General features: G+C 36.8%; 2 protein-coding genes across 2 annotated transcripts in view; one reads left to right on the top strand and one right to left on the bottom strand.

Moving 5' to 3' along the window:
* KIF15 (kinesin family member 15) overlaps positions 1–12,511 on the bottom strand; it is a 37,557-nt gene extending 25,046 nt beyond the window's left edge. Inside the window, exons 1-12 of the mRNA XM_026094059.2 lie at positions 12,374–12,511; positions 10,966–11,008; positions 9,469–9,652; positions 7,930–8,006; positions 6,723–6,760; positions 5,698–5,795; positions 5,124–5,303; positions 4,257–4,466; positions 4,007–4,132; positions 2,268–2,390; positions 1,383–1,506; positions 283–374 (exon numbers count right to left, since the gene is read on the bottom strand). Of these exons, the coding sequence (XP_025949844.2) occupies positions 283–374; positions 1,383–1,506; positions 2,268–2,390; positions 4,007–4,132; positions 4,257–4,466; positions 5,124–5,303; positions 5,698–5,795; positions 6,723–6,760; positions 7,930–8,006; positions 9,469–9,652; positions 10,966–11,008; positions 12,374–12,392 (1,314 nt within the window). The 5' untranslated portion in view covers positions 12,393–12,511. The remainder of the gene's footprint in view (positions 1–282; positions 375–1,382; positions 1,507–2,267; positions 2,391–4,006; positions 4,133–4,256; positions 4,467–5,123; positions 5,304–5,697; positions 5,796–6,722; positions 6,761–7,929; positions 8,007–9,468; positions 9,653–10,965; positions 11,009–12,373) is intronic.
* A 159-nt stretch (positions 12,512–12,670) lies between these two features.
* On the top strand, positions 12,671–25,586 carry KIAA1143 (KIAA1143 ortholog). Its single transcript, XM_026094067.2, has 3 exons — positions 12,671–12,890; positions 15,677–15,836; positions 24,060–25,586. The coding sequence occupies exons 1-3, from the start codon at positions 12,783–12,785 to the stop codon at positions 24,269–24,271; spliced, it is 480 nt and encodes a 159-aa protein (XP_025949852.1). The 5' UTR covers positions 12,671–12,782; the 3' UTR covers positions 24,272–25,586.
* Positions 25,587–26,228: the final 642 nt, after the last annotated feature.

The following is a 26,228-nucleotide window of genomic DNA, read 5'->3' on the forward strand; positions in this document are numbered from 1 at the left end:
TTTCTGTTAAAGAACCCCAAACCAACCAACCATGAAATCTCTAACACTAAGCCTGCTATGAAAGCTACCTTATAATTTGTCTGAATTTGAAATGAAAGATTTTATCTCAAATATGTCGTCTAACTAGCTCCTCTGCTACCAAACCTTGCTGTCTTTGAACAGAGTATTTTTATTCAAGAATGAAGAAAAAAAAATCATGAAGAGAGTGGGTTTCAATATGCTTACCAGTCTCTTATTAGAGAGTGCACAGAACGCACTGCAGGAATGTTAGTGCCTTCTTACCTTCTTTTCACCTTCAGATTTCTCCCAGAACAACATTGCTTCAAGGAAGTTGTTCATGTAATTTAGGTTTTTCTTCCCTTTTTCAACAGCACCTGTAGGGAAAGTTGAAGAATCAAACATCATATTCATAAAGATACCCATTAAAAACAGGTTTTCCTGCATATATAACATGACAGTTATATAAAAAAACCTGAATATTTTCCCAGAAAAAAAGTAACTTCATTAAGATCATTTGCCACATCCAGAGTAAAGAAATATTTAGACTGTAATTCTTAACCACCTGCTAATGCTGGTAAAGAAGAGACAGCCAATATACGTAACTGTATCATTAAAAAAAATTAAATAGTTTTAAGATTAACTTCATTAAAATAAAAGAATCCGCTTGTTCAGCTGACAATATTTATAAAATGCAAAAACCCTTCTGAAATTAATTTGATAGCATTAAGAATGTATTGGCATTATTATTGTATTTTGTACACATTGGAAGTGGACTAACTGGTTTATAAAAAGGAAATTCAGGAAAATAAGTGAATCAAGTGAACAATTAATGATTTATTCTGGATGAAAGTGTCCACACAAAGGATTAAAAAAAGTTTAACTAATCCACTTAAAAAATTAATTCAAGATAATTTTCCTGAATATCCTCATGCAGTCAAGACCATACTCATTTACAGAATACTAATCACCATTGTATTTAGGTGCATAATAACTACCTCATTGTAATTTAATATATTAAAAAAGACCATCATGTTTTTACAGTAGCTAGTAAGCAGATTATACACTTTTGCAAGTGTGATCCAATATTACATACATCATGATTTAACTGCATACACTGAATAGCTCTGAGGTATTAGGTACTGCATAAAATCTCTCTTCAGCATTTAAGCATTATTTCTTGCTTTCCCTTAAAACTCTTATCCACCACAGGAGTAACATCGCAGTTTTGAGCCCTCTGTCAGTATTCAGGGACAGTGACATAGATTCAGTGTCCCACATAACGACTGACTTTTTTATTCTTTAAATTTGTATGATCACAGAGCAGCAGACAATTTTTCCTCTAGGCTGAAAAAGAAAGTTCTCTCTGCCTACCAACCTCTTACCTTGAGATACAGAAATATCATGAATCAATGGCACTGAAGTAAGTTGAGCAAGCTGCTCTTTCAACTTCTTGACCTCAGCTTGCAGCTGGCTCACATTTCCTTGTGTGTCTTCATTTACCACAGCCTTTCATAAATATTTTAAGAGCAAATTAGGAAGAGTTACAAATAAAAAATCTTAAAATTTATAGGATAATAAAAAAATCAAATACTGCAAAGCGACATGCCACTTCCTACAGGTCTTTCCATCTTAGGGAAAAAGAATTCGGGAAAAGCAATGTTCAATTTTCTGAGAAGCCAGTAAAATTATACATTAGCTAAAAATCACATTCAAGTAAAAATTTAATGTTTGTTGAAGAATTTACCCTGGAACTTTTTTTTGACTAAAGGCAAGCAGTATACAGCAAAGACAGAAGAGTTTCCAACCAGATGTTAAAACTTTCAAAATCCACTTAAGATAGAAGTTATTTTCTTGCATGTTGTCATATATAAAAACTAGATGCACTGAAATACCATCAAATCTAGTTTTTTTATGATAATTTTAAACTTTAATACAGATATACTTACATTTTATACATTTTAATGGAGTGCTCAAAAAACAGGCAATGGATAAAAAAAATACTATTTGCTTACATTTTATTATCAGCCATTGTCTATTCTCCAGCTGTTGTACTCTAGTCATAATGAAAAGCAAACAAGTCCTCTTCAAAAAAAATCACATCATAAAAATATTTAGAAAAGCAAATTTAGTATTTTAAAATAAGCTACGTTTATTTGAATTACTGGTAGCACAAGAGTATTTCAAGCAAGCTATCTTGTTTGGAGGTAAATATGTAATTCAAAAGACAAAACTTTGTTGCCACAATAAAAACATTGAATAACTCTTACCTTGTTTTTAATCAACTTCGCTCGCTGAGCAAAATTAAGAGTGGACAGTGTTTCACCAAAACACCTGGATCCAGGATGAACATTTGCAATGATATAGGTTTTTGCATTACCACCAAGGGAATCCTGTTTGAAAACATGAAAGTTTGCTTTATTTGTGGGTTCTTGGTTATAGCAGGAAGACACCACCTTTCTTCTAGCAGCTAGGTATCATTTTGAACAAATTGCAGAACAGGTTTTTATTTAACAAATCTCTATGCTGCTTAAGTTTCTGAAATTCCATTTCTAACCTTGATATAAGGCTTTATTTGGGTTTTTAAAACCCCGATCTTACATTAGTACTCATCAATCTGAGTAACTGATGATTAGTAACACCCAGAAACAGGGGTGGAGGGACACCAGGGAATAAAGTAGATTTTAATCTTGGTTATTAGCAGCTTGGTATTTGCGCTGTTGGAAGGTCATCTAGCCTGCTCATTGTTCTTACCAATCTTCCAATGGTAGTTGTACAAACGACAACAAAAAACGAAAAAACCCAACCCCCCCCCCCCCCCCCACACACACCCCCATGCACAACCCACAAAAACAGGAGATGATCCATGGACAATTTGACTAAAGAAATAAATGGAACCTCTCCATTTTACATACATGTTTTCAAATATTTCAGTGCAATTTGTCAAAGAGGTCTCAAATCTGTGGAGAAGGCAGAGGCTAAAAGCAATGTTTGAGGCTAAGCCTAGTATTACAAATTAGCCCACAAGTTTCCACAGCATTCTCTCTCTAGCTGAGACAGTCCTGTGTTTGTGGACTTTGCAGAACAGCCACCTAAAAAAATAACCACTTAAGAAAATAACAGCTTATATGGTTGCAATTCTCTTTCAGTTTCTATGTATTTCAGGTTGCATTGGAAAAAAATAATTCTTCCATGATTTGTGCATCTGAAATTTACATAAAACAGGAAAGGAACGGCTGGAAAATTCTTCCGTGATCACAAAAGTGTGTTGTAACTAATCACTATATTACTGCATTGTAATACAAAATTATAGTTATTTTTCATAACTGGTTGCAGAATTTTCATAAGTGCTGGCATTCATCAGAAAAAAAATCTTTGACCATTTCCACCTTTGTTTACTTTGTTATTCAACTTGAAAAGAGCCTATGAGTTCTCAAATAGCAAACTGTAAATTTACCTAATTCTTAATATCATATCAAACCTTAGCACACACAGGATAATTCTGGAAGTTTCTAAACATTTCAACATGCCTCTAAATATTACACTGTGATTTACAGTATTTCCCCAAATTGAAGGGAAGAAAAAATATAATCCTTTTTCATTAACACATGCTTTTATTGTGCTTTTACATATCTGCAAAAATAAATTTCATGTCCTCAGTAAACAATAATATAGAGATTACCAGTCTGCTTAGGCAGAAATACTTTTCAAGTTTTCTTTCACCCACCCTTCTACTTCAGAGGATTTTTCTTTTTCTTTCTTTTTTTTTTTTTTTCTTTTTATCTGAGAGGAAAAAGAATTGGAAACTGATTTGCAGAATCTCCCAAACAATCCAAGAATCCAGCCATATGCAAAGAGATTTTGAAATGTTGCTGCACACAGAAATTGATTTTCCAAGAAACAGTAACACACATTTTTATGGACCCAAGTTGAGCTTTTTGGAGTGAAACCCCTCCAAATATTTTTTCCTACCTCAACTAGCATATAAAATCCAGATGATATATATTACCCGTAGCAGAAAAGTGAGCTTGGAATCCCGGTAACAAATGTGTCTCTGTTTTCCATTACCCACATCAACAAGTGCTGTGATTACTTGGCCCAGGCAACTTAATGATCGATTTATGTTACCCGCTTCCTAAAAAAAGAAGAGAACAAAAGTGAGCAGATTGTCTTTCAGGGATGGGACCAGACAGGACAACATGCCTGAAAGGAAAAAAACACCCCCCCACCCCACCCCCAATAGATATTACAGAACTGACCTTCAATCTCAATCCTTCTGTATGGGTGTCTTTTTGTCTCTCAGATCCTGCCAAGTCTACCAGGTTAAGCAAGGAAGATCGAATGTTAACAATCTCATTGTTTTTTTCCATTGATTCCACTGTGATAGTGAAAACTGCATGTGATCTTGAGGATTCTCTATTCATTGAGGTAGATGCTACACGACGATTTCTCCAGCCTGTAGTTAATACCTAAGCATGAAAAAACCCAAACAGTATCAACTGTCTCAGACTGTACCCAGTAGTTATGCAAAGGTGAGATAAACATGTAATAGCTGTCAAAAATGCCAAAGAATTTTTTCCAATAAGAAATTATTTTAAAAGTAAAAAATACAGCAGCAAACTTAAAAAAGACACTAATTATAATACTCACTTCTTTCCTCCAATAGTGCAACTATGGTTTGAGAGTATAACATATCCAACAGTGGGGTATGTTAACAGGACATGAGGGAAAAAAAATATTTAAAATTGCAAAAGTACTGTGTCCTCACAATCTTGGAAGAATAAACCTGACAATTTCTGGAACATACACACTGTACAGTTAGCCCCAGATGCTGTTTTCTGTTGCTATTCCAGAGATGTATCGTGCAAGCATTAGGGAAAGACTACCGCTATTGCAATTCATATATTCCAAACTGCAGAACTATATGATTTCTTACATCTGTAGGACAGTCAGGAAACATCTCCTAGAAACAAGAGATTTTTTCCCTGGTGTTTTGGAAGACAGAGGTAGTGAAAGAGGGTGTTACAGACACTGTTCAAAAATATATACCTTAATCAAATGGAAATATTAACCAAATCAGCAATGAGAGGCATAGTCTGAACATTAAAAAGCGTCAAAAGGACTACCTGGTACGCTTCAGCAGCAGATGACAACACCTGTTCAACAGCACCATCAACAAAGACTCCTTTCTTGATGTGTTCTCTGAGAAAGAGTCCAGCTGAAGCAGAATCTAGCAAGTCAAATATCTGCTCATTGTAGATTTCAATAAATGAGCATTTGCAGAGAAAACTCTTTCCACCGCCAGCCTGAAAAACATGGTAATTTGCACTATAAATGGATTGGGTTTAGTAAGTCTGGCATTGTATGGCAGTGAGTTCCTTTTTATACACATAAAGTAATAGTTTGCATATATATTCTGTATATTAGATACCTCTGATGCCCAAATGATAACTGTCACCCAGAAAGCTAGGTGCATTTACAGACTCAAAATACAAGCATACTTGAGTCCAAAGAAAGAATACTATCATTTGGCAGAGTACTAGAAGCAAGTGTTGCTCATTAATAATGCTGATGCAAGACAGCCATAATTCAGTAGATTTAACTGGTACACACCAGGCTTGCCAAACAAATACTGACCACACTAATCTTACACTTGAAACATTACTTTCACTGCAATGATAAGTATAAAAATAAACATACCTTTTCTTTTTCACGTTCGATTAGAAAAAATAAGTATTCAAAGCTCCGTGGAATTACACCCCTCAGACTGTGAGTGAAATTATCAGAATCAGCTGGTCCTAAAGAGATTTTTAATCAAAAAAGTTTTAGTTAGTTAGTACTGTTCAACAGTAATGATCAATCTTTTCAAGATATCTTACAGAAGACTTAAGCAACCAGGTTTAATTCAATTTACGGCAAAACACTGAATAAACACATCAAAATCATCTTTCAAAATCTAAGATGATATTCCGTAATCAGATTAAAATGTAGTCTAAGTGATGCCTGTGAAAGGTGACACAGCCTGATAAGATAACGCAAGTCTAGAACAGCATAAACTGCATGGACTTCCATAGAAAACATATACAGATGTGCAGGCATGCTAACATAGGTGCCGTAACCCTTATCTGAAGAACCAGAAAAAAGGCCCCACGCTCACTTAACTTCTGCGCAGTCCTCTAAAACACGTAGGCCATACTCTTTTTGGTTATTGCAGTAACTTTTTAAAGACAAGTACAATAAATGCATTTAAAATTAACACTATATGAACAGCAAGAATACCGGAGACTTCCTTTATATACAGAGGGGACCTTGAATTCCTAGCTGGCTAGAAGACAGTTATTTTGAAAACCTCACTATGTTTTCATATGGAAGAACTGCCTACTAAAATATGTTTCTAGACATGCAAGAGATATTGGCCAAACAGGGAAACCAGAAGAACTACTCATTTTTGAACCAAATTACTAAAAGTATTTGATTTCCTTGAAAAGCTTTCTCCTGCTGAAAAGCAGAAAAATGATACATCTTCAAAAAAAGCAGCTATTCATCATTCTTTTAGTACAAGGTAAAAACAACTGCATTGAGTGTCACACCATTTTTTAAACCATACAAGCTACCTGCAGAAAGACAAAAAACTAAATCACCTCTGGTGTTCAAGCAAGATGACATTTCAACTCAAGACAAAAACATTAAGAAATCACTGAAAGATTAAGCTCTCATGCACTTACCCATCATAGTAAAAGTTTTTCCTGAGCCAGTCTGGCCACTTGGGTGGGGGGGGGGGGGGGAGGGGAAGAAAAAAGTGCAGCAGGTTAACAATGCTTTATTCTGGTTGTGATTTTTTTCATTTATCTGCCTATTTTGTGATAGCTGGCAGTTTAATAGGAAAAAAATATTTTCTCCTAGACTGAAGATAGAAAAAAAAGACATGGTTGAGTTGAAAACTAGTTAGCTAAAAAAAAAACCTTATGAAAATATAACAGCAAATCTGACCATTACATTCTTTTATGTAAAGCATATTTCCTCTTCCTCTATCTATTTTCTTTGTTTCTGCTAGAAAGGGAAATAGTGGAACTCAGCATTGAAATAAGAGGTTTCAAATTTACACATTAAAGTAAGTTTTTCTCTCAGTGTTTTGGGTGTTGTGTCAGTCAGTAGAACACAAACCAAAAAACAGAAAAAAATCCTTCCTTCCAAATTGAATATATCCTCTTTATAAGCATAGCTATTGATCATGCTACAGAAATTTCAGGGCAATTTAATTTCATTTTTCTGTGCTTATATCTTGTAACAAAGTAGATTTCACTCCACAGTTTTGCTGTGCTAGGCTAAAAAAATCCAGTAAGGCTTTGATTGTATCAGTCCTTTAAGTTAGCATTTTTGACCAAAGTGCTTACATGGATTTCAAAAGGAAAAAATATTGTGAAAGTTAGCATAATGATATTCATGCTACTAGTCATATATATATTCCTGTCTTGAAAACATTTTGAAAGTTAAAATTATCATCTGCGAGTTCTCCCACAGGCAGCTGAGACTAACTAAAGAACTGAGCTGGCCAAATATCAAGTCAAAGCAGTTTTCATTCCATTTCATCATGGACATAATGAAAACAACTAGCTTTCTCTTTAACACTACAGTAAGACTCATATGTTTTAAACAAATATAATAGTAAATTTGAAATTAGTTTACAATCCACATTATCGGCTTTATGTGTTAGAAGCACAACAGCTATAGATAGATGCCTCAGGATAAGAAATAAGAAGTACTCTTCAATATTGCAAGAATGCTCCCTATGTCATGCTGCACTGAAAAGGGAAGTACTTTAAAGGCTTACTGTAACATTAAGCAAGGCTCTGGGACTTAAAGCCACTAGTACTCATTTGCACAAACTTCTCAAATACTGTAATTGATATGAAATACCACTAAATGACTTACTATGCAAAGATGGTTCCATTGTAGCCATTCATACAAGATTCAACGATGCTTTTGGCCACACCTGAAAACACTGACTCCTGGGGACAAGGGAGGAGGGAGGAGGGAAACAAGGCAGTTGGCACCAGTGGTTCAAATCTCTCTTCTATTAGCGTTCTCTATGCTATAACTTTATAATATATAAAATACGTTGCATTAAAGTCAGAAATGTATCATGACTCCTAGTGTTCTCTTGCAACAAAACAATACATCATAAGTATGTGACATAAATCATACAAAGAATAAAATAATTTTTTCAGATAGTTCCAATATGAAAGAATAATGAAACTCATCATCATAATGAGGTCGTTCAAAAATATTACATTAATTACAATCCAAAACAATGGACAAAAATTATGCTATGTTCTTTGTACCATCAGTAGGTCAAAATTGAGCCTATCATGCTCAAAATTTTGTTTGCCATGAATCAGTTGCACTGTGGTATATTCAGTAATCTGCACAACTGCTACCCTCATCTATTTTCATGTATTTCTTAAACACACAATGATAGCCTAGCTCCAAACCACAGCCTAACTGGCTCATATAGAGTGTTTTTTTGTTTTGTTGTATTAAAGATGCACAATATATATTACAGAATCTTAATATAACTTTCCAACATTTTCTATGCCAAGTTCTCCAAGGCAGGTAACATGATGCAGTCCAGAGCAAACAGTTTACTTCTTCATGTAAAAGACTTACCTGAAAGATGACGTGGCCCTTTTATTAGAATAAGTTTAAAATAAGTATTGTGAAAAAAGAACTCATTCTTACTCCTTAAGCATGACCAAGGTTTTATGATAGTATGGAACCCATTACAACTTACCAGGTATCACAGAAACAACTCAGTGTTCAAACTGTTTTTAAAATGCTTGTTACATAGATTTCTTTCAGTTTTCCCATTAAGATAACATGGCAGGAAAGAAAGGCTTACTGAAGAGAGTGAAAATGAAAGTAAGAGGCTTCTGATGTTACATGGGATTGAAGTCCTAGATGAATCAATATTATGTTCAGAATTACAAACATAATATTATAAAAATTAAATGGAGGATTTTCCTTCCAGTATGACCTTTTCCTAATAAAAGCAGTATTAGTACATGGCAGTAAAATCTCTGAACAATACAGCTGTTTCAAGGCAAACACATAAAGAAATACAGAAAGAAAAATAGTGCCACAAGTTCCTAAGATACGAATCACCTCTTCAACATCAGCTCCTGACTGCCAGCGGTTTTTATATGCTTATCTCAACAGCAAGGTTTATTTTTGGTGTGTGGTATTACTATAACATCTACAAATAGAAGCTTCAATTTTTATGTAAACTTTGATTAAAGAAATTATTAAGACTCTTTAAAAATATATTAAAACTATTAGAATTATCTAATATTTGTGTGCTATATCTAAATATCCAACCAATCTCATCATGGTAAATAATAAGACCCAAGAAAGGTTTAATGTAACAGTTGTCATAATCTGGGGAAAAAGCGCCACAGTGTTATAAGTTTTTACCTGTGTTGTTTCCATATTTGCAACATAATCGAAAGTGAAGATCTTTGGTTCAGGCTTCGAATGTAGACGAATGGTGTTTGTTGAGAGAACAGATAGACACAAACCTTGATCTCCATCAGCTAATGCAGTTCCCTCTGAAGGGGGACGTACCCTTACATAAACTTTGATAGCATCACCTTCAACACTAAATGAATATTATGTATTAGATTATTTGGAAATAGATCTATCAGCTGTTTGATAAAATTAAATCACAAAAATCAAATTAAGCATGTGAAGTCATACAAAGGTCTCTCCTAAAATTATACTACTTTCAGCTATAGACACAAATTCATTACAAGTCATAGATTCATTGAAGCTAAAGATGTGGCAGACTTAAAAATAAAGAACAAGAAGTTAACTGGGATTTACTGCTGTTACATGCAACTTCAGCTCTAAAAGAGCACATTTCAGAGTGAACTTGACATATACATGGATGATAAACAACAAAACTATTATTATAATATTAAAGGCTTTGGAAGTTTCTAAGATTTCAAGGTTCAAGCATCCTTCTTACTACTGGAGGTTAGAAAAGACTTTACGCATGAAGCAGATGATGATACATTACAGCAAGAAAGTTACTAGCATTTTTTGTTGCTGCTCACAGGAAGGGAAAAAATAATCAACTAAATGATCCATAAGTCTGCTAAAGTATAGCAGCTCCTAAATTTAAAAGATCCCTGGCCTATTTCATCACATTTATCAGCAGATGCACCAGTAAATTTACCTTGACTAAGCAACTGCACATGACTATTATATTAAAGCTTTGAGAAGTTCTGGCATAAATAGCAATATAATACTTAAAGAAGTACATTCTTACTTGAACTGACAGCAAACTTGGATTTACTTAACTACTTGATCCTTTCCCAAAAGTCAGCTATAGCACAAGGGTATTATAACTAGCATTGATTCTTACTTTTGATAAACAAAAGAAAGGAACAGAATAAATGTAAAAGTAGAAAATTATTTCATGACTGAAATGTGGGGTGTGGGAATGGCAGAGGAAGGGGCTAAAAAAAAAACCTAGGGAGCAGTAGAGATATGTAATATTGGCTTTGAGACAGATGACAATAACTTGTCAAAAATTTTTTCAGTATATAGTAGTTTCTGACCCAACTCCAAATAATATCTGTGTATATTTGGAGGAGGGGCTTTTTGGTTTTTCTTTTAGCTTAGGACTTCCTGATGGAATGCAAGCTTACTGTCCCTTCAGAGATAGTCCAAAGTCAGATGTAGAGTTAATAGACAAATGAGAATTTACTGCATGGCAGCATTCCAAGAAGAATCTGATGTCTCAGAACAACACTTTCATTAAGAGCAATTTTTAAAAACCCTAGAAGAAAGTTTAGAGAGAAAGGCAATAATCTTGTGCAGGAAATTGTTGAATGAAAAACATAAATGTTTGCATGGTTTTCTGCAGTGTGATTATTCATATAAAGGAACTGGCAAATACTTCTTTACCTAGGTGAGTTCAACAAAGGTAACGTAGAGTCACGCAAATCTCCTATAAAACAGAAGTGAAAAAATGCACATAAATATCCAATGATATAGAATTATCTAAAAAAAAATTAAATGGAAAATACTGTAAGCAATACTGAGGGAAATAGATGGAGAACCTTATAAATGTTTGTTCCATGATGAAACAGAACTGCACAAAAACAGTTAGCAACTGTCTTTCTTTGACTGAATGTGTCTTGCAAAGGTAGAGAAACCTCTAGTCCCGCAATATGAGCACATACAGGCTTTTAACTTCATGTGCACAAGTAGCCTGTTAAAATGAATATATTTATTGAACATGAATTTTATGTGAATGCACATGAAGTTTTGCAAGTGTTGTGGAGAATTAGAAACAAATGTTAATAGCATTATATATTCTCATTATGTCTTAAAATTGCCAACTCACTGCAGGTAAAACAACAACACAGTATGAAATAGCTTTATTGATGTGATTGAGAAACTGGATATCATAGCACCTGCAAAATCTGAGCAGTTATATTCCTTCCACTTTTATGAAGTAACATTGAGCATCACTCTAATGCATATAGTTCTCTTGTATATATGATCATCATTTTGCACAGCTTAACATTTCAGGCAGATGGCACATACAACTCCATAGATAGACAGGATGACTTCTTTTTTACTTAAAGATGAATGTAAGAGGAAATTATTTCACATAGGTTATATAAACAAAGTTATTAGAGTGATAAAAGATTCAAGTTTAAAAATACAAGTAAAATGACAATCAAAGATGATTCACAAAAACATTAGGCCTCTAAACTTGGACAGCTTTTATTGTAGGAGGATTTAAACCTACACTTTAAGAGTAGGATTAATAATAAGGTGCAAAGGCACTGGTCTTGATTAACATTTTTGCTACATAAATACCTTTCTGCTGCTATGTGAAAAACAGTCACAAGTACACAGAGTGATTGGAGCCTATTTGCTTTGATCCACTCAGTAACATTTGAACAATGCACTAACTTCATATATTTGAAGAATAAATACCTGAATTAGAAGTGTCAAAACGAGCTAGCACAAGAGAACGGGTACATTTAAAAAAGTGAAATTAGACCGGCAGATAAATATTTTGTCAGTGGGGCACCTTGAGGAATCACCAGCTCTCGGTCCCCAATTTAAAGGGCTGCTCTCACTTGAAACATTATATTATTGAAGATTATATGGGCATGAGAAACTTTGCACCGACTGGATTTGCAAACGGCACACATAACGAAAACTTGACGAGGTTACCCAAAACGAACTGACCCCTTGCCCGCCCTCTTGCCCCGCATGAAGCCCCCCGTACGGGGAGCGGGCCCATGGGCAGCGGGGAGGGGGACGCCCCCGCGGCCCCTTCGCGGCTCTCGCTCACCTTTTGTACCGGGAGCCATAGTCCGCGCCGGCCCTGCCGCGCGCCGGCCCTCACCGCCCCGCCAGCCGCCTGCCCCAAAATGGCGGCACGTTTGAATTTGGCGCTAAGAGCCCCAAGGCGGCGCGGTGCGGCGCGGCGCGGCCCCGCCCCCCCGCCCCCCGAAGCCGGGACGGGCGCGGCCATTTCGTTTCAAGTCAGTCTAAATTTGCTCCGGCTTCTTTCCTGCCATTGGCTGGAGGCGCCCTCTCCCCCCGTCACGTGACGGAGGAAGCCCCGGAGTGGAGGGCGGGCAGGAAGCGCGTTAGCTCTGTATCGCTAGAGCCGCCATCCCCTCGCGCCTGCTCGGGGCCGGAAGCGCGTGACGGGGGCTGGCCATTAGCGGCCGCAGCGGGGGGGGGCGGCCGCCGCCATGAGCAAAAAGAACCAGGTCTCCTACGTGCGGCCGGCCGAGCCCGCCTTTCTCAGCCGCTTCAAGCGGCAGGTCGGGTATCGGGAGGGGCCCACGGTGGAAACCAAGGTAACGGTCTGCCCTCGCTCGTCTCCCCCCGCGCTCGGGCACCGCTGCCGGCCCCGGCCAGGCCTCTGGGTGCCGCCGGCCCCGTTTCGGTGTCCTGCTGTCACGGCCCTGCCCCTCCCGCCCCTCCCCCCCCCCGGCACCGCCGTAACTGGCCCCTCGCCGGGGTTGTGGGTGGGAAGGGCCAGTTGCGCCCCCGTGGCAGCAGTGCCCCCCTCGGCCCTCACAGAAGCGCAAGGGGCAAAGTCCCGCGGCAGGTGGTAGGGAAAGGGGGTAAAGTAGTTACCGGCCTAAACAGTAACGGAGACTGTCTTTGTAACTTAAGTTGCTTTTTGTTTCTGTGTCGGAGTTTTTTGTTTTTTGTTTTTTGGGGTTTTTTTTAAAAGCAATATCCCCTTCCATCGCTGTTTTTATTGTAATTGCAGCGTGGTAGTCGTGCTGTCTTTTGCGGGAGCAGCTGGCCCGGGGGTGGCAGTGACCGGCTGGTACCACGCTCTGTCGGTACCAGGGCCATGCCAGCATGCCCAGTGGTGTGTGGGGGCGATAAGGGAAAACAGTTACGATGCCCGAAGTTTAATTTACATATTAAAACCCGGAAGAGAAAAAGATGTGTTTAAAGTCTTCAGAGTATAGTAAAAAATACCGGAGAAAGGGTTAACGTGTCCTGAAATCAGATCAGCTGACACAAACGCTGGTGTGATGGTGAGGCAGGCAGGGCTGGGGCAGTAGGGATCTGAGTCAGCTGTTTAAAAGGCAGGCTTACCTGGTGGCACTGGTTTCTGTACATTTCCAAACTGCAGAGTTTTTGCTGACTCTAGTGTTTTACAGGATGCCCTAAGAAAAATAGTCCCATCATTACCCTAATATACTACAGACAAATTTGTTGTTTCCTGTAGAAGACTAAGAAAACTTAAATTTAAGTTGTGCAGTTTTGGTGGTAGTCCTGTTTGTGCGGTTATGTTATTGCTTAGTTGTACTGGCAGAAACATTCTGGGGACCCTGCAGGTGACCTGTATGCAGCAGCCTGGGGGGGGAGAAAAACACCCCACCAACCAGTGGCTAATTGTCAGTGCCTTTATTTGAATCACATTTGTGCCCCTGTGACACAGAGCTGGTTTAGCTACTGTTAAAGCCAGCTCTGCCACCCAAAAGCTGTTTGTGGGACAGCGTCCTCTTTTCTGAAGCAGCTTTGTATGACACTGTCCTTAAATGGTAGTTAGCTATGATAGTTCATTACTTAAAAACACAAAATATTTTATGACTGTTGTTCAAATAATATTAAGTGTTATCTAGTTAGGATAGGTAAGTTATTTGTGAAAGTATCTTGTATTACAAACAATCAAAGTATTGACTTTCACTGCTTGTCTCATTTGCCTTTACTGCCTTTTAAAATTTGATCCTGGTATGTAGTAGACATAAAGCCTAAGGGCTTTATCTATAGCTATATGTATACACACACACACACACACACACACACATATACACACACACGGTATATGGCTTAAGCCAATATCACCTACTCTCTCCAGGATGGTCAGTGAAGTAATAACAGCAATGATTTGTTAGAAAAGAAATGCGCAAATGAGTTTGATTTGAGATAAAGTATGCCTTTAGCATGAGCCATTTCATTTCCTGGGGAAGACTGGAATTTGCCTATTCTTGTGGTAACTTCAGTAGATTAAGGTAATACTACCTATACTTTTTTTGTAAGACTCTGTTTTCAGTTCCTATAATCTTGCCAAACTTTACGTTGTTGGACTGAGATTTCCATAGCAACTCTCTGCCTTAGACCAAGTTTGTTATATAAAATTTTCATCCCAGATGATTCTTCTTTCTCAGAGCATGAGTTTGGGAGAGTGGAAACAAGGAAATTGTCTTCCTTATGTTAATAATGTTTGTGATCTAATTGGGTAGCATTAATAATAAAGCCACCGTGGACTCCCTTTCCCTTCTCACTGTTTTGAGTATAGCACAGAGGATTCAGATTTGGTCGCAAGCATTTAAGATTGTCTTAGTGTGACATGACAGACATTGTTTCTATGAACAAAGGCAATGGATTTCTTCCTTCAAAGTTCATCCTGCTTTGGTCTTTAATTGAAAGAGCACATACTGTTTTTTTCCACAGGAATCTGTGTCTCAGTGATGGAATTGAACTGTTAACCTTGTGCCCAGCTGCAGTGGCTCCCCAAGAGCCTGTTTAGTTGCCAAGTACCAGCAAATCATAAAAGAATTTGGCTCTGCCTGCTGTACTGTGATGAGGGCATAAGGGAGTGAGTATGGTGGCCAGAGTAACATACACTCTTTTACTGAAGGGTATGACAGTAACGTTGTGTCACTTGGGCAGCGTGTGTTAGGAGAGCTTGGCACTGAAAGCCATACCAGGTCTCCTTACTAACCTTACAGCAGAAGTGAAATGAAAGATTGATCACAGAATCACAGAATGGTTGAAGTTGGAAGGCACTTCTAGAGATCATCTTGTTCAAACCCCTGCTCAAGCAGGATCACCTCGAGCAGATTGCCCACGAATGTGTCCAGACAGCTTTTGAATGGAGAGTCCACAACCTCTGAGGGCAACCTGTTCCAGTGTTCAGTCACCTTCACAGTAAAAGAGTTTTCCCTTAGATTCAGACAGGACTTCCTGCCCAGTGCCTCTCATCCTATCACTGGGCACTACTGAGAAGAGTGTAGCTCCGTCCTCTTTACAGCCTAGATTACTAGCCCACTCTTGCACCTTAGGAGTTGTGAGTTGGTGTGGTGATCACAATTGCTTTTATTTCTCTCCTGTCTAGAGGGAACAGCTTCCACTTCCAGATGATGATAGTGAGAATGGTAGTGACAAAGAGGATGAGAAGCCTCAAGTGGTGACACTGAAAAAGGGGGACTTAACTGCAGAAGAAGCAATGAAAATTAAACAGCAAATCAAAGAGGCCTTAAGATCAAGTGAATCAGGTGAATTTCAAATTACTAATTCTTGCTTTGTATGTCCAAGGAGAGAGAAATAACTAAAAGGAAGCTTGATGGTAATTATTCAGTTTTCTACTTGTTTAATATTACCTCTGATTAATAGTTTTGAATTTTTTGGCTAAAATAATTTGCGCTTGTGATTCCTAATCTGAACTCTTTGAATGCATGTCCAAGATCTCTGGCTTTTTATAATGTTGCAGTTATGTGCTTCTTGACTGTGCATCTTACATCCATATAGCAATAATCTATTTAATTGTTTGTTCTGTTGTGGGCAAAGTTTGACAGACATGAGGAGTCTTAATAGAATGAGCTGGTAAAAAAAAGAGTGCCTGGGTAGAAGGAGTAAACTCAGTTTAGTACTTCTAAGGAGAGAATGGCTGGTGTGCAAGCTCACTAATATGTTCAGGTAACTGAATGATCCACATATTACTTGCTCACAATCAGCCCCAATATGTGCTGTGACTTCCACAGCTAGTGGTTGTGAGGGCATGGGAATGACGTGGGAGTACTGTGGGGTGATTTGAGACATGAAAGGAAGGAGATGAGCTGAAGGTTTTCAGGAATATAGGGAGTGAGGTTGAAGGATGAAAAGAGGGAGCTGGGATTTTCAAGGCAGGTATTTTGAGACATGGACAGTAGTAGACAGACTGTAGTAAACCAGGCTTTGTTATTTCTGCAGCTCATGAGGCAACGGTTCATTTTTTGTGCCATTTTGTATTTATGTAAATATAAAAAAGTTTCAAATATCTACTTCTCAGGTCATTATGTGCTAACAAATGTAAACTTTTACAATGAAAAAAACCCAACATCCCTTTTATGCTGCTTAAAACAAAGTAATGAAAATTATGCCTTCTTCTCATTGCCTGGTCCTTATGGAAATAATAAACTCTCTAGGGCCTTAGAGGAGAAAGATACAATATGTTAAATTATTGATGAAACAGTGCCGCTAGTGTGGCAAAGCAGTTGTCATTGTGGGTTGATGACAGAAGAGTGAATAGAATGAAATACACCATTTCAAATAATACCTATTGCTTTGGCCCGTGATGGGAAAGGGATAATTTCATTGTATTATTAAATCCTTTTTAACAATCTAATTATAGCTTTACATTCTTAATAAAGTAAGTCAAAAAACCTCTTGATTATTCTGGATAGAGGTGATTAGCTATTCTCAAGAATCTTAATGAGTATGCTTATTTTAGCTTTCTAAAAGTTGAAAATGTGATAGATAAGCAACTAAATGGACTGGAGTAATGCAAATAAGACTTCTGCGGTAAAATGTAAGCCTTGGTCAGAATTAGATAAGAAGTTAGGAAAGATGCAGAAAATCTCTTTTCTTCCACACATGACTGAAAATCAAATCTTCCATACAACTTGGAAGCTTTCTAGTATTTTTTTTAATGAAAATGCAGTCTCCACTGACATCAATTTCAATGTGATACAACATGAACAATGTACAGATTTTAAAGCTCTGCGTAAATTGACCTGCTGAGTGGACTTTCACAACAGCTTCACATGTAAACCTATGCCTCAGATACATTAGGCAAAACTAAATGGATTGGTTGAAAGTAACATACCATACAATAGTGACAACAAACATCTACAGAAAAAAACATGTTTCTTTGTAACAGTGATCTTGATCCAGAGTATACAAGGAATGGCAACATTTTATCTAAGTTATTGAACAGGCTTTTCAACAATGGAAAGATGAAGTGGTGTGGAAGAAGTTGTTTTAGTTAGACAATAAATACATGAAGTTATATTTGATGTATACAGTTAAGAACATCTGTGAGTATTCATCATTCAGATATTGTTGACACAAATGCATTGAGTGTCCAAAAACTCTTCCATCATAACACAGGATGTGAAGAAGTGTAGCTTTGCTCTGTGTGTGTGTGTGTGTGTATTAGAAGACTTGACAGATTATATAGGTTGATATTACTGTCTTTAGAGAGAATGTCTTGACCTAATTAACCATCTAGAACTGGAACTTCACAAGTATAAAACAGAAAGATGATTCACAGAAGCTGTGGAATTTTTCCTTGGTTAGCCGTTGTGGCTATTTCCAAAGGCTGTGAATTGAGTTCAGAGCAGAGTGAGATGTTAGCACAGAGCTATTAGTATGACATTAGTAGCTTCTTCTGTCTTTTTCTACCATTTAGATTAGAAAATTCAGGTTTGTGCTGCAGATCTGTCCTTGTGTAGGATTATGTGTAAGAAATGTAAATGATAGAAAATGGAGAAGTCAAATAACAGTAGAGGGAACAAATACACTGAGAATTTTACATTTTTGAAAAGCACATTGATGAAAAACTCTTAGAATTTTATAACGCAGGTTAGCTTCAAAGTAAATACTATCTGATTTGTTTCTGCAAGTAGCTATGTAGAAGCGGTAGGCATAACCAATGAGGGGACCAAGGGCTGTATTTATACAATTCAAACTCCTCTGAGAAAATGTGCTCAGCTTTCTGATTGCTCCCTGGTCTCTGTTATTGAAGTATAATGCATGTGCCTGGTGTTGTTGTTTGTAAAGCTGTCACGTTTTCTTTTTAAAAGTGTTGTCAGTTTCTAGGTCTTGGGGGAAATTTCAACCTACTGGAAGAAAATGGCAAGATTCTTTCTGAGCAATTTCTTTCTCCTGTAAGCAGCTGTTATAGCAGCCACTGGAATCTTGAGTGATAACAGTAGGAGGAAAGATGATTGTATAAGACTGGGCAGAAAGAAGCAGTTGTCCACGAGAGTCTGTTGAGATGGAGTCCATGCTGTGAAAAAAGTCCAAAGCAGCTGATCCACTAAGTTGAACACACAGTGTGAAATGGAAATGTTTTTGAACAGAGAAACTGAACCTGTTCTCTGGTGGAAAAAGACCTTCCTAAGATATAAATGTATGTAGAGAGCATTCTAGTATTCAGCCCCTGTAGGGCTTTGGCACCTCTGCTTATCACCTACTCATCCTTTGAGTGACAACTTGCAATTGGAGGAAAAAATACACAGTAGGTGGAATCACTGTACTGTGGGGACTACTGCTCTCTATTCTACATTATTATATTACTGTTTGCTCATTTGCCTTTGCTATCAATATGAGGCCTTGGCCTGCTTTCCTTTTTTTTTTTGCGTATGGGAATAAACAGGGTATGTGGTAGCATGCTCCTCTGCTGTGGAGAGGACCAGGTTGAGGTGAGGTTTTCAATGGAAGTATAGGTGACAGTGCTCAGCTTGCTGAAGGCTTCTTTGAGTCTTTGTCCATCTTTGCCATACCAGTCTTATTTCCAGATTTAAATTCTGATTTCTAGTCAGAGGCACATATTTAGGCAGCTGATTACTTCTAGTTTAATAAGGAGAGTTTTGAGTAACATCTTACTTTACTTTCTTTTGGGGTGGGGGGCTAATCACCACACATAAAATGGCAAGTGTAATGGAGGTTTGATGTTGTGTAATTTGATTACATTTCTTACTGCTTTGAATTTTTCCCAGAGCTGAAAGTGAAATGAATTTAACAGATACTAGACCATAATATATGGCACTCAATCAAATCATCAATGAAATTATGTGAATACTGAAAGAATAATAGGGAAGCAAATTTCAGAACTGCTAATCTTCCTTTCTACCATATTGAGATCAAGGCCAAGGCACTTTGATAGATCATAAGTAATGTGTTTCTAATTATATGTTGCGAATAGAAACTGTCTTAGTTTTCCAAAACACCATAAATAACCAGTTTTGAGGTTCTCTTTTCCTTTGTCTATGTATTTGTAATGATTGTCTTCATCTGAAGGTCCTTGTCCTCAGGTTTTAGCTTGGGATATTATTCTAGGATTTTACAAGTCTCATTCACTTCTCCTTCATTTTGTTCTATAACCAGTTTGACATGGCTAAACTTTTTTATTTCAAGCACCAGCAGTTCCTGTGACTTGCTTTTCCTTTAAAAGATGAGCTTCAATCTTTCATTAATTTAGCAAAAATAGCTGATTAATGTTCTAGCCTTGCTTAGCTGCCTCCTGAGGCAGAGCAAAATTTAGTAATGCTCTTACATTGGCTTTGCAAGTATAGTAGTGGAGAACTTTTTTAGCTGGCTTAACCTTTCCTATATTAAAAAACCTCTTCCTTTGCTGAAATCTTTTTATCCATGGAAGACTGACTTACAGGCTTTTTAAAAAGAAGTCATTTGTTTACCAACAGTCATTTTGCTTAAGAATTTTATGGAGCATTTTATAAATAGTTTCTGTCAGTTCAGAGATAAATAAAAATGGTCTTACGAGAAATTAAATTTGCACAAAAGAAAAGATGGTAATTGCTGCAAGATACTTTCTCCTAGCATTCATTATAGTCTTTGGAATTGATCTTTCTGCTGCTTTTTTTGTTCATTTAGCCTCTGGGGCATTCTGATACATGCAGATGACCAAATTTGTTGGGAGGTGTCCTTACTCATTCAAAGTCTCTTAATATTATTCTTGTGTCATTCTATATGCTGGGGGGTGGAAGAGGAAAAGAGAGGAGAGGCAAGGAGAATCCAGCCCCCTCTGCCTCTCTTGAGTATCAGTCCTTTCCTTAGCTTAAGCAGCTGTTTTATCACATTTAGAGTTTATGTTGGTTTTTATCACGTGAACAGTAGGAATCTAAATCAAGGCTGTTTTTATAGTATTTAAAACAAACAAACAAAAAAATCCAAAAACTTTCCCAAAGATGGTTTTAATTCAGAATGCCCTCAATAGTGAATGAGACTGATTATCTGAGGAAGATTAGCGTTGTTATCTACATGGGACCAGTGTGGAATTCCTGTAATAAATGCTTTTCAAGACATGTGTAGAGATGGGTGGTGAAGAAGCACTACAAAAAGGAGTGTCTGATAATGCAAACTTCTGACCATAGCAATCAGTAAGAAATTTGCCAGGTTACCATAAAAAAATTTTCCAACCTTTGCCATTAAATAGATATTCATTTTGAAATATTGTGTGTGCTCCTCTTCCTGACGTTCCTGCCAGTTTGGTGGGATGTGTGTTTCCTGTTGCAGCCTAATTGACCCATGTGGACAGAAATTGACTCTGCTGAAAAATGGTACTACTGACTACACAAATGACTGCTTAAAAATAATAATTAAAAAAAACTAAACTGAAGAGCAGTGTTTCTTTTTCAGTCCCTCAGTTTTAATCTCCTTGTAAGATACAACTTGTAATTAAAGGAGGGAAAAAACACCTTTCTGAATTCATGGCTTCTTAAATTAATGTCACTCATGAAGTGATCTTTCAACTTAACATCTGAGTATATCTCTCTTAGTCTACCAGCGTAAAGGTTTGTGATCCAGGCATAAGCAGCTATGACTAAGAGCTTCTTATTATTTCTTGCATGATGCTGGCTGGTTGGTTGGTATCTTGGTTGTCTTTTACTTTGTGTGTTCTAATGCATTTATTAGAAATCTTTTCCTTAATTTGTAATACTGATAGAGCCTTTTATCAAGGCTCTGTTTTAAAAACTACCAACACTGAGATTGCTTCTTGAATCTCCTCTTTGCCCTGCTTAATAATGATTAAAAAATCAATTTCTGGAGATCGTCAGTGCAAACAGCAGCTGATGTATATCAGTCTAGTAAAATTAAAAGAGATAAGGTGAAGTTTTTTACTAGCTGAAAAGGACAATCCTAACAAATCAACATTAAATTCTTGAGTTGCTAAGTTGAATTCTTTCAAAATGCATCTTTCCATTCTCCCTCTTTCCACAAGTTAGGCCAGATCATTCTTTGTCAAGCACTGCAGACACATCTTAGCTCTCTGAAGTTGGCCTGAGTTTCCTACTGAAATGAATTTCCTTGAGCATATGTATAATAAAATTTTGACAGTGTTTTACCAGGCCAGAAACTAAAATCTTTTCCGTTATTGCAGAATGATACACAACTAATACCAAGGCCCTGGAGTTCAGAGCTAACCCAGTTGCCATTTTAGTGGCATTTCTGAGCTTTGTACTGTTTATGCACTTTGCTTATAAAGATTTTAAATTCATGTTGCAAAGGTATCTATCAGTTTCTCCATCTGGCAGACAAAGTGAAAAGCTTAATGCAGTTCACAACATGGGTAGCAGGAGAGCTGGGAGTAAAATTTGAAATTTCTGATTTCCATTTTTCAATGGAGTATGAGTACGTAGTTGTTTAGCTGATCTGTTTTGCAGGTATAGTTTTGTTAGATTTTTAAGGTTTTGGTTTTTTTAATTTAACATTCTACAAAAGTATAGTGACCTCTTATAAGAAGATCTAAAGAGACTTTTTGATCCTTCTTATGCTTCTGCAACAGCTGGTTGCTTTGAAGTCCTATTTCCACAGCTGCAGCTGGTACTGTATGCAGTCTGTGTATTGACTGACACAAGTACATAGACAGTTGGGTCTGGTCATAAGTGAGATTTCTCTTATAGATGCATTTTTTGCAGGATTCAGCTTATATCATTTGCCTCAGGTCTTGTTAAATTAGAAAAGCTGGGTCTCCATTTAGACACAAACTCCATTGTTCTCTTGTAGCTGACCAACAGTCAGTAGGTGAATTATTTTACATTAAGCTCCTGAACCCCAAAATGGAGTTCATGATGGGAAAATTTATTTAAATTTTTTAAGTTTATCGTTGTTTCTGACAGAAATGATAAGTAGTATATTTTGATTGGCTAGATATGGTATATATTCAGAAGTAGTTATTTTTCCCTCCCAGAATTTACTGTGGGCACTTCCTAAACTTGTATATGTACAAGTTTAAAGTTACATGTACAACATCTAAGCCCCTAAGTTTTTTGCATACAATTCACAATGGAGCCATTGATAAACATGCTTTTAATAACTACTGTTTATTATTGCTGGTTATTTCCTGTAACTGTAGTGCTTTTCTAATGCACAAATACTGAATTATATTCCAAAAATCTGGTTAGTTATTTTCTGTATAGTATTACTCCCTTGTATACTACTGCAGAAATCTGCATTCTGCAGAGGTCATTGACAGAATTGGTGCTCTTTAAGCTAGTTCTTTGAGCTAGGTTTCTTCCTTAAAAAAAAGTCTGTGGAAACTAATGAATTCTAAGTGAAGTTCCCCCATTAAGCTGACATCTTGATGTGTACCACAAAATGTTTAATACAGTCAGTCTAATAGTTGTATTGTTTGGAGCATGCACTGAAAAGTTTCAGCCAGTGCTGTGCATGATAACACTAAAATATTAGTCTTCTGCCATAATGCTTATGTATTCAAAAAAAGATTTTGTGCTGAAGGCAAAAAATGTTTATTGGTTATAACTAAATAAAACATAATCTTGTCAAACATTAATATATTCTTAAGAAATTTCTGTTGAATAATTTATTCACAAAAGTACTTCAGGAAAAATGTCTTGCATGGAACCCCTATGGTTCTTTAATATCCATCACATATACATTATAAAAATTTTGACCTATTGCAGCATGAGCCTTTGCTTCTGATTCATGATTTTAAAGTTAAGGTTTTTTTCCAGAAATACTGCCCAGATGCTGTTACTTGTGCAAGAGCTTTTTTCCTCTGCCTGATAATGCTGAAAGGAACTTCTCGTGTTTTTATATTGTTATTTGCTCTAGTACATATAGAGGAGCAAATTAGTCAGTCTTAATGTGTTTTCAAGGCATAGTTTGTTGGCTTTGCAGATGTGAAGAAACCCTAAAACATTCATCCCATATGATAATAAAAGGTAGGTTTATGGCCATGTGATCTTTTTATCTGTCTCTGTAGGGCTGGGTATATGAAAGTAAATGAAAAGCCTTGTCTGGTATATGTGACATTTAGTCATTTAAAGAGGTACTATAATTCTGAAATAAATGCATTTGTTATTCTGGATTTTACAAATAGTGAAGTGGTGTTAGAGGATCATATAAAGTTGTCTTCTGCATTTTGAGAAGTGGATGAAGCTGGATCTTATGGGAAGAGCTCTACTACTTATAGTCTCTCCTAACCTAAAGCTCTGGTTAGTAAGAACCCATTTCTAATAGCAACTATGGGAGAAAGACTGTCTTCAGGTGCTGGTTGCCATGGAGCAGATATGTGTGCATGAAGGACATCAGTCCAGTAGAGACTTTATGGCTAAAAAAGTACATTTTCACTATTGCTTTATTATTTCAGATGTCTCGCTGATCTTGGCTGTGGGGAAAAAGAAAATAGTAAAGTTCTCTATGTGTATGTGATCAAGTGAAGATGAGTTCTGATTTAATTCTCATTGTTATAGATGGTGAACCAGAACCTGCTGATGGAAAAATTATGTTCAGGAAGCCCACTAAACGTTCATCAGAGAAGTTTTCAGGCCTCAATGTAAGTTCAAGTAAGAAGATGAAAGAGGCGAAGACAGCTAAAAGAGAAGCATCTACACCTCAGAGTGCAGCTAAGCAAATAAAAAATAGCAGTCTTCTCTCATTTGATGATGAAGAAAATGATGATTAGGAGTTGTTTGTATTTATATTTTACATACCGTTTTGGAGATCAGAGTAAGATTGAGCATTTTCTTAGAAATTGAGGGTTGTTGTCTGAGTCTTACTTTGTTACAGTCCAACTAGAGAAAGTTAGTATAAACTAGCAAGAGCCAAACTGAGCTCATTTTTTTTCATTCCAGATGGAACTGTATAAGCAGTATCTCATGTCTTTATTTTTAAAAGAGTTTTTTAAACATGTATGTCAAAGTTATTTGAGATCACAGATGAGCAACAAAATTCACTTGTACATATGCAGAGTCAATACATTTTCAATCAGTGCATTTTGAAATGTCCTTCTTTACTAAAATAGCATTTCTTCTCCATTTAGTGGCCCTATTTGATAGTTGTCTGTTTTTTCCTTGTTAATATTGACTTAGCATCCACAAGAAATGGACTGCATTGCTGTGGAGCACAGACTAAAGTCTTTTTGCCTCATATCTTAACAAAACTTTGCACTGAATTTTGCACATATGGTTTGGCAGATTAGCTCTTTTAAGAGCCCTTACAGTAAGTGAGCCTTCAGTTGCTAAAATCGCATAATGTTAATGCTGTCTTCAGTGAATGCAGCCCAAAAAGCACCAAGTTTATTTGAATTGATTGTGCTAGTAAGAGGTAAGGAATCTGATTCTAGTTGATTGTATCAGCTTCTACAAAAGAAAGATGTCTAAACTTTTGGAGATCGTACAGTTTGATCATCACACTGATGGGCTCAGTATTTTTTTAAGTATATTTCTTCAAGTCAGAAGTGTATATATACATGCATAATTATTTGGGATCTCTAACAGTTTATTTTAAAACCCATATTTTATCATTAAGCTGTGGAAAACTGTTTTGGTTTTTGTTACAGTAGGAAATTCTAAACAGGAAATCTAAGTCAAGAAATGTTATACCTGTGATAGGAAGCTTTAAAATTCTTCACTTGACCATGTACAATACATTGAAATAGACCATTTCTGTGTGATTTATGTAACAGCATGTACTGAAGCTCAAAATAACACTGAGAACTGATGGGACTGGGGAGAACAAAATGGTGGAAAGAGGACTAGTGACGTTGAAGTGGTTTGAAAGTATTGTGTTCTGCAATTGTATGTAAGCAAGACCTGAGACTGCTGCAGAATTATAGGATATGAGACTATGAAATCAGTTCTTCTGCTGTGTGACAGGATGTTCAAAATTATTCAGGCTGTAAAGCTTCGCTGAGGAGCAAATCTGAAGTTGCTGTATGAAACAGCTGTTTTTAGTTTGTTAACCTGGTATTAAACAATAAATTTTGTTTTCTATTTGTAGTCCAAATATATTTAAATTAAAATTTCAGGGCATAAAATGGGATTTTTGGAGTAGCCTGCTCTCAGATGACTCCAAAGCTCATAAGCCTCTTATGATAGCTACCTGTCTACATCGTAACTTCCTGCAGCGTAAGATCATATGTAAGTTTGTATATTATTTCACGCTAATTTCATGAGTGCACGTTGTCCCAGTTTTGAAAATAAATAGATATATTGTGGTTTCAGGAAATTAAAAGCAGACCTATAAGGGGATATTAAAGTTTTGAGGGGGCACTGGTCTGATGCTAGAATTGCCAGAGGTGCGGTATGATAACTTGACTAGAAAGCAAATCATATATAGGAAAAAGAAACATTGAATCAAAGGGTCCTAGGGATTAATCTTTCTGCTTATTTTCTATGGTAAAAACTTGTTTGAATATATTTTTTAAAAATTAAATATACCCATGGGAAATCCTGTAGAGTTACAGTATACTGAAGGAATATTTTGTGGTATTTCTGGGATAGAGTAAATATTCTGACTTGCTGATGCCCATCTGAAAGAATGAGTTAACATATGAGTGCTTACGTAAACTTTTCTGGTTCTGTTTGTCAGCACAAAAATACACTTGCCTACATTTTTTTCTCGCACAGCCTGAAAGCTCT

The sequence above is a fragment of the Dromaius novaehollandiae genome, chromosome 2 (assembly GCF_036370855.1).
Source record: "Dromaius novaehollandiae isolate bDroNov1 chromosome 2, bDroNov1.hap1, whole genome shotgun sequence".
NCBI lineage: Eukaryota > Metazoa > Chordata > Aves > Casuariiformes > Dromaiidae > Dromaius > Dromaius novaehollandiae.

What these genes read in the sequence shown, in the direction of transcription:
- KIAA1143 (XM_026094067.2), top strand. Translation starts at nt 12,783, where the DNA reads ATGAGCAAAAAGAACCAGGTCTCCTACGTGCGGCCGGCCGAGCCCGCC. An exon ending in GGCCCACGGTGGAAACCAAG is followed by an intron (nt 12,891 to 15,676) that starts GTAACGGTCTGC and finishes TCTCCTGTCTAG; the next exon opens with AGGGAACAGCTTCCACTTCC. An exon ending in CTTAAGATCAAGTGAATCAG is followed by an intron (nt 15,837 to 24,059) that starts GTGAATTTCAAA and finishes TCATTGTTATAG; the next exon opens with ATGGTGAACCAGAACCTGCT.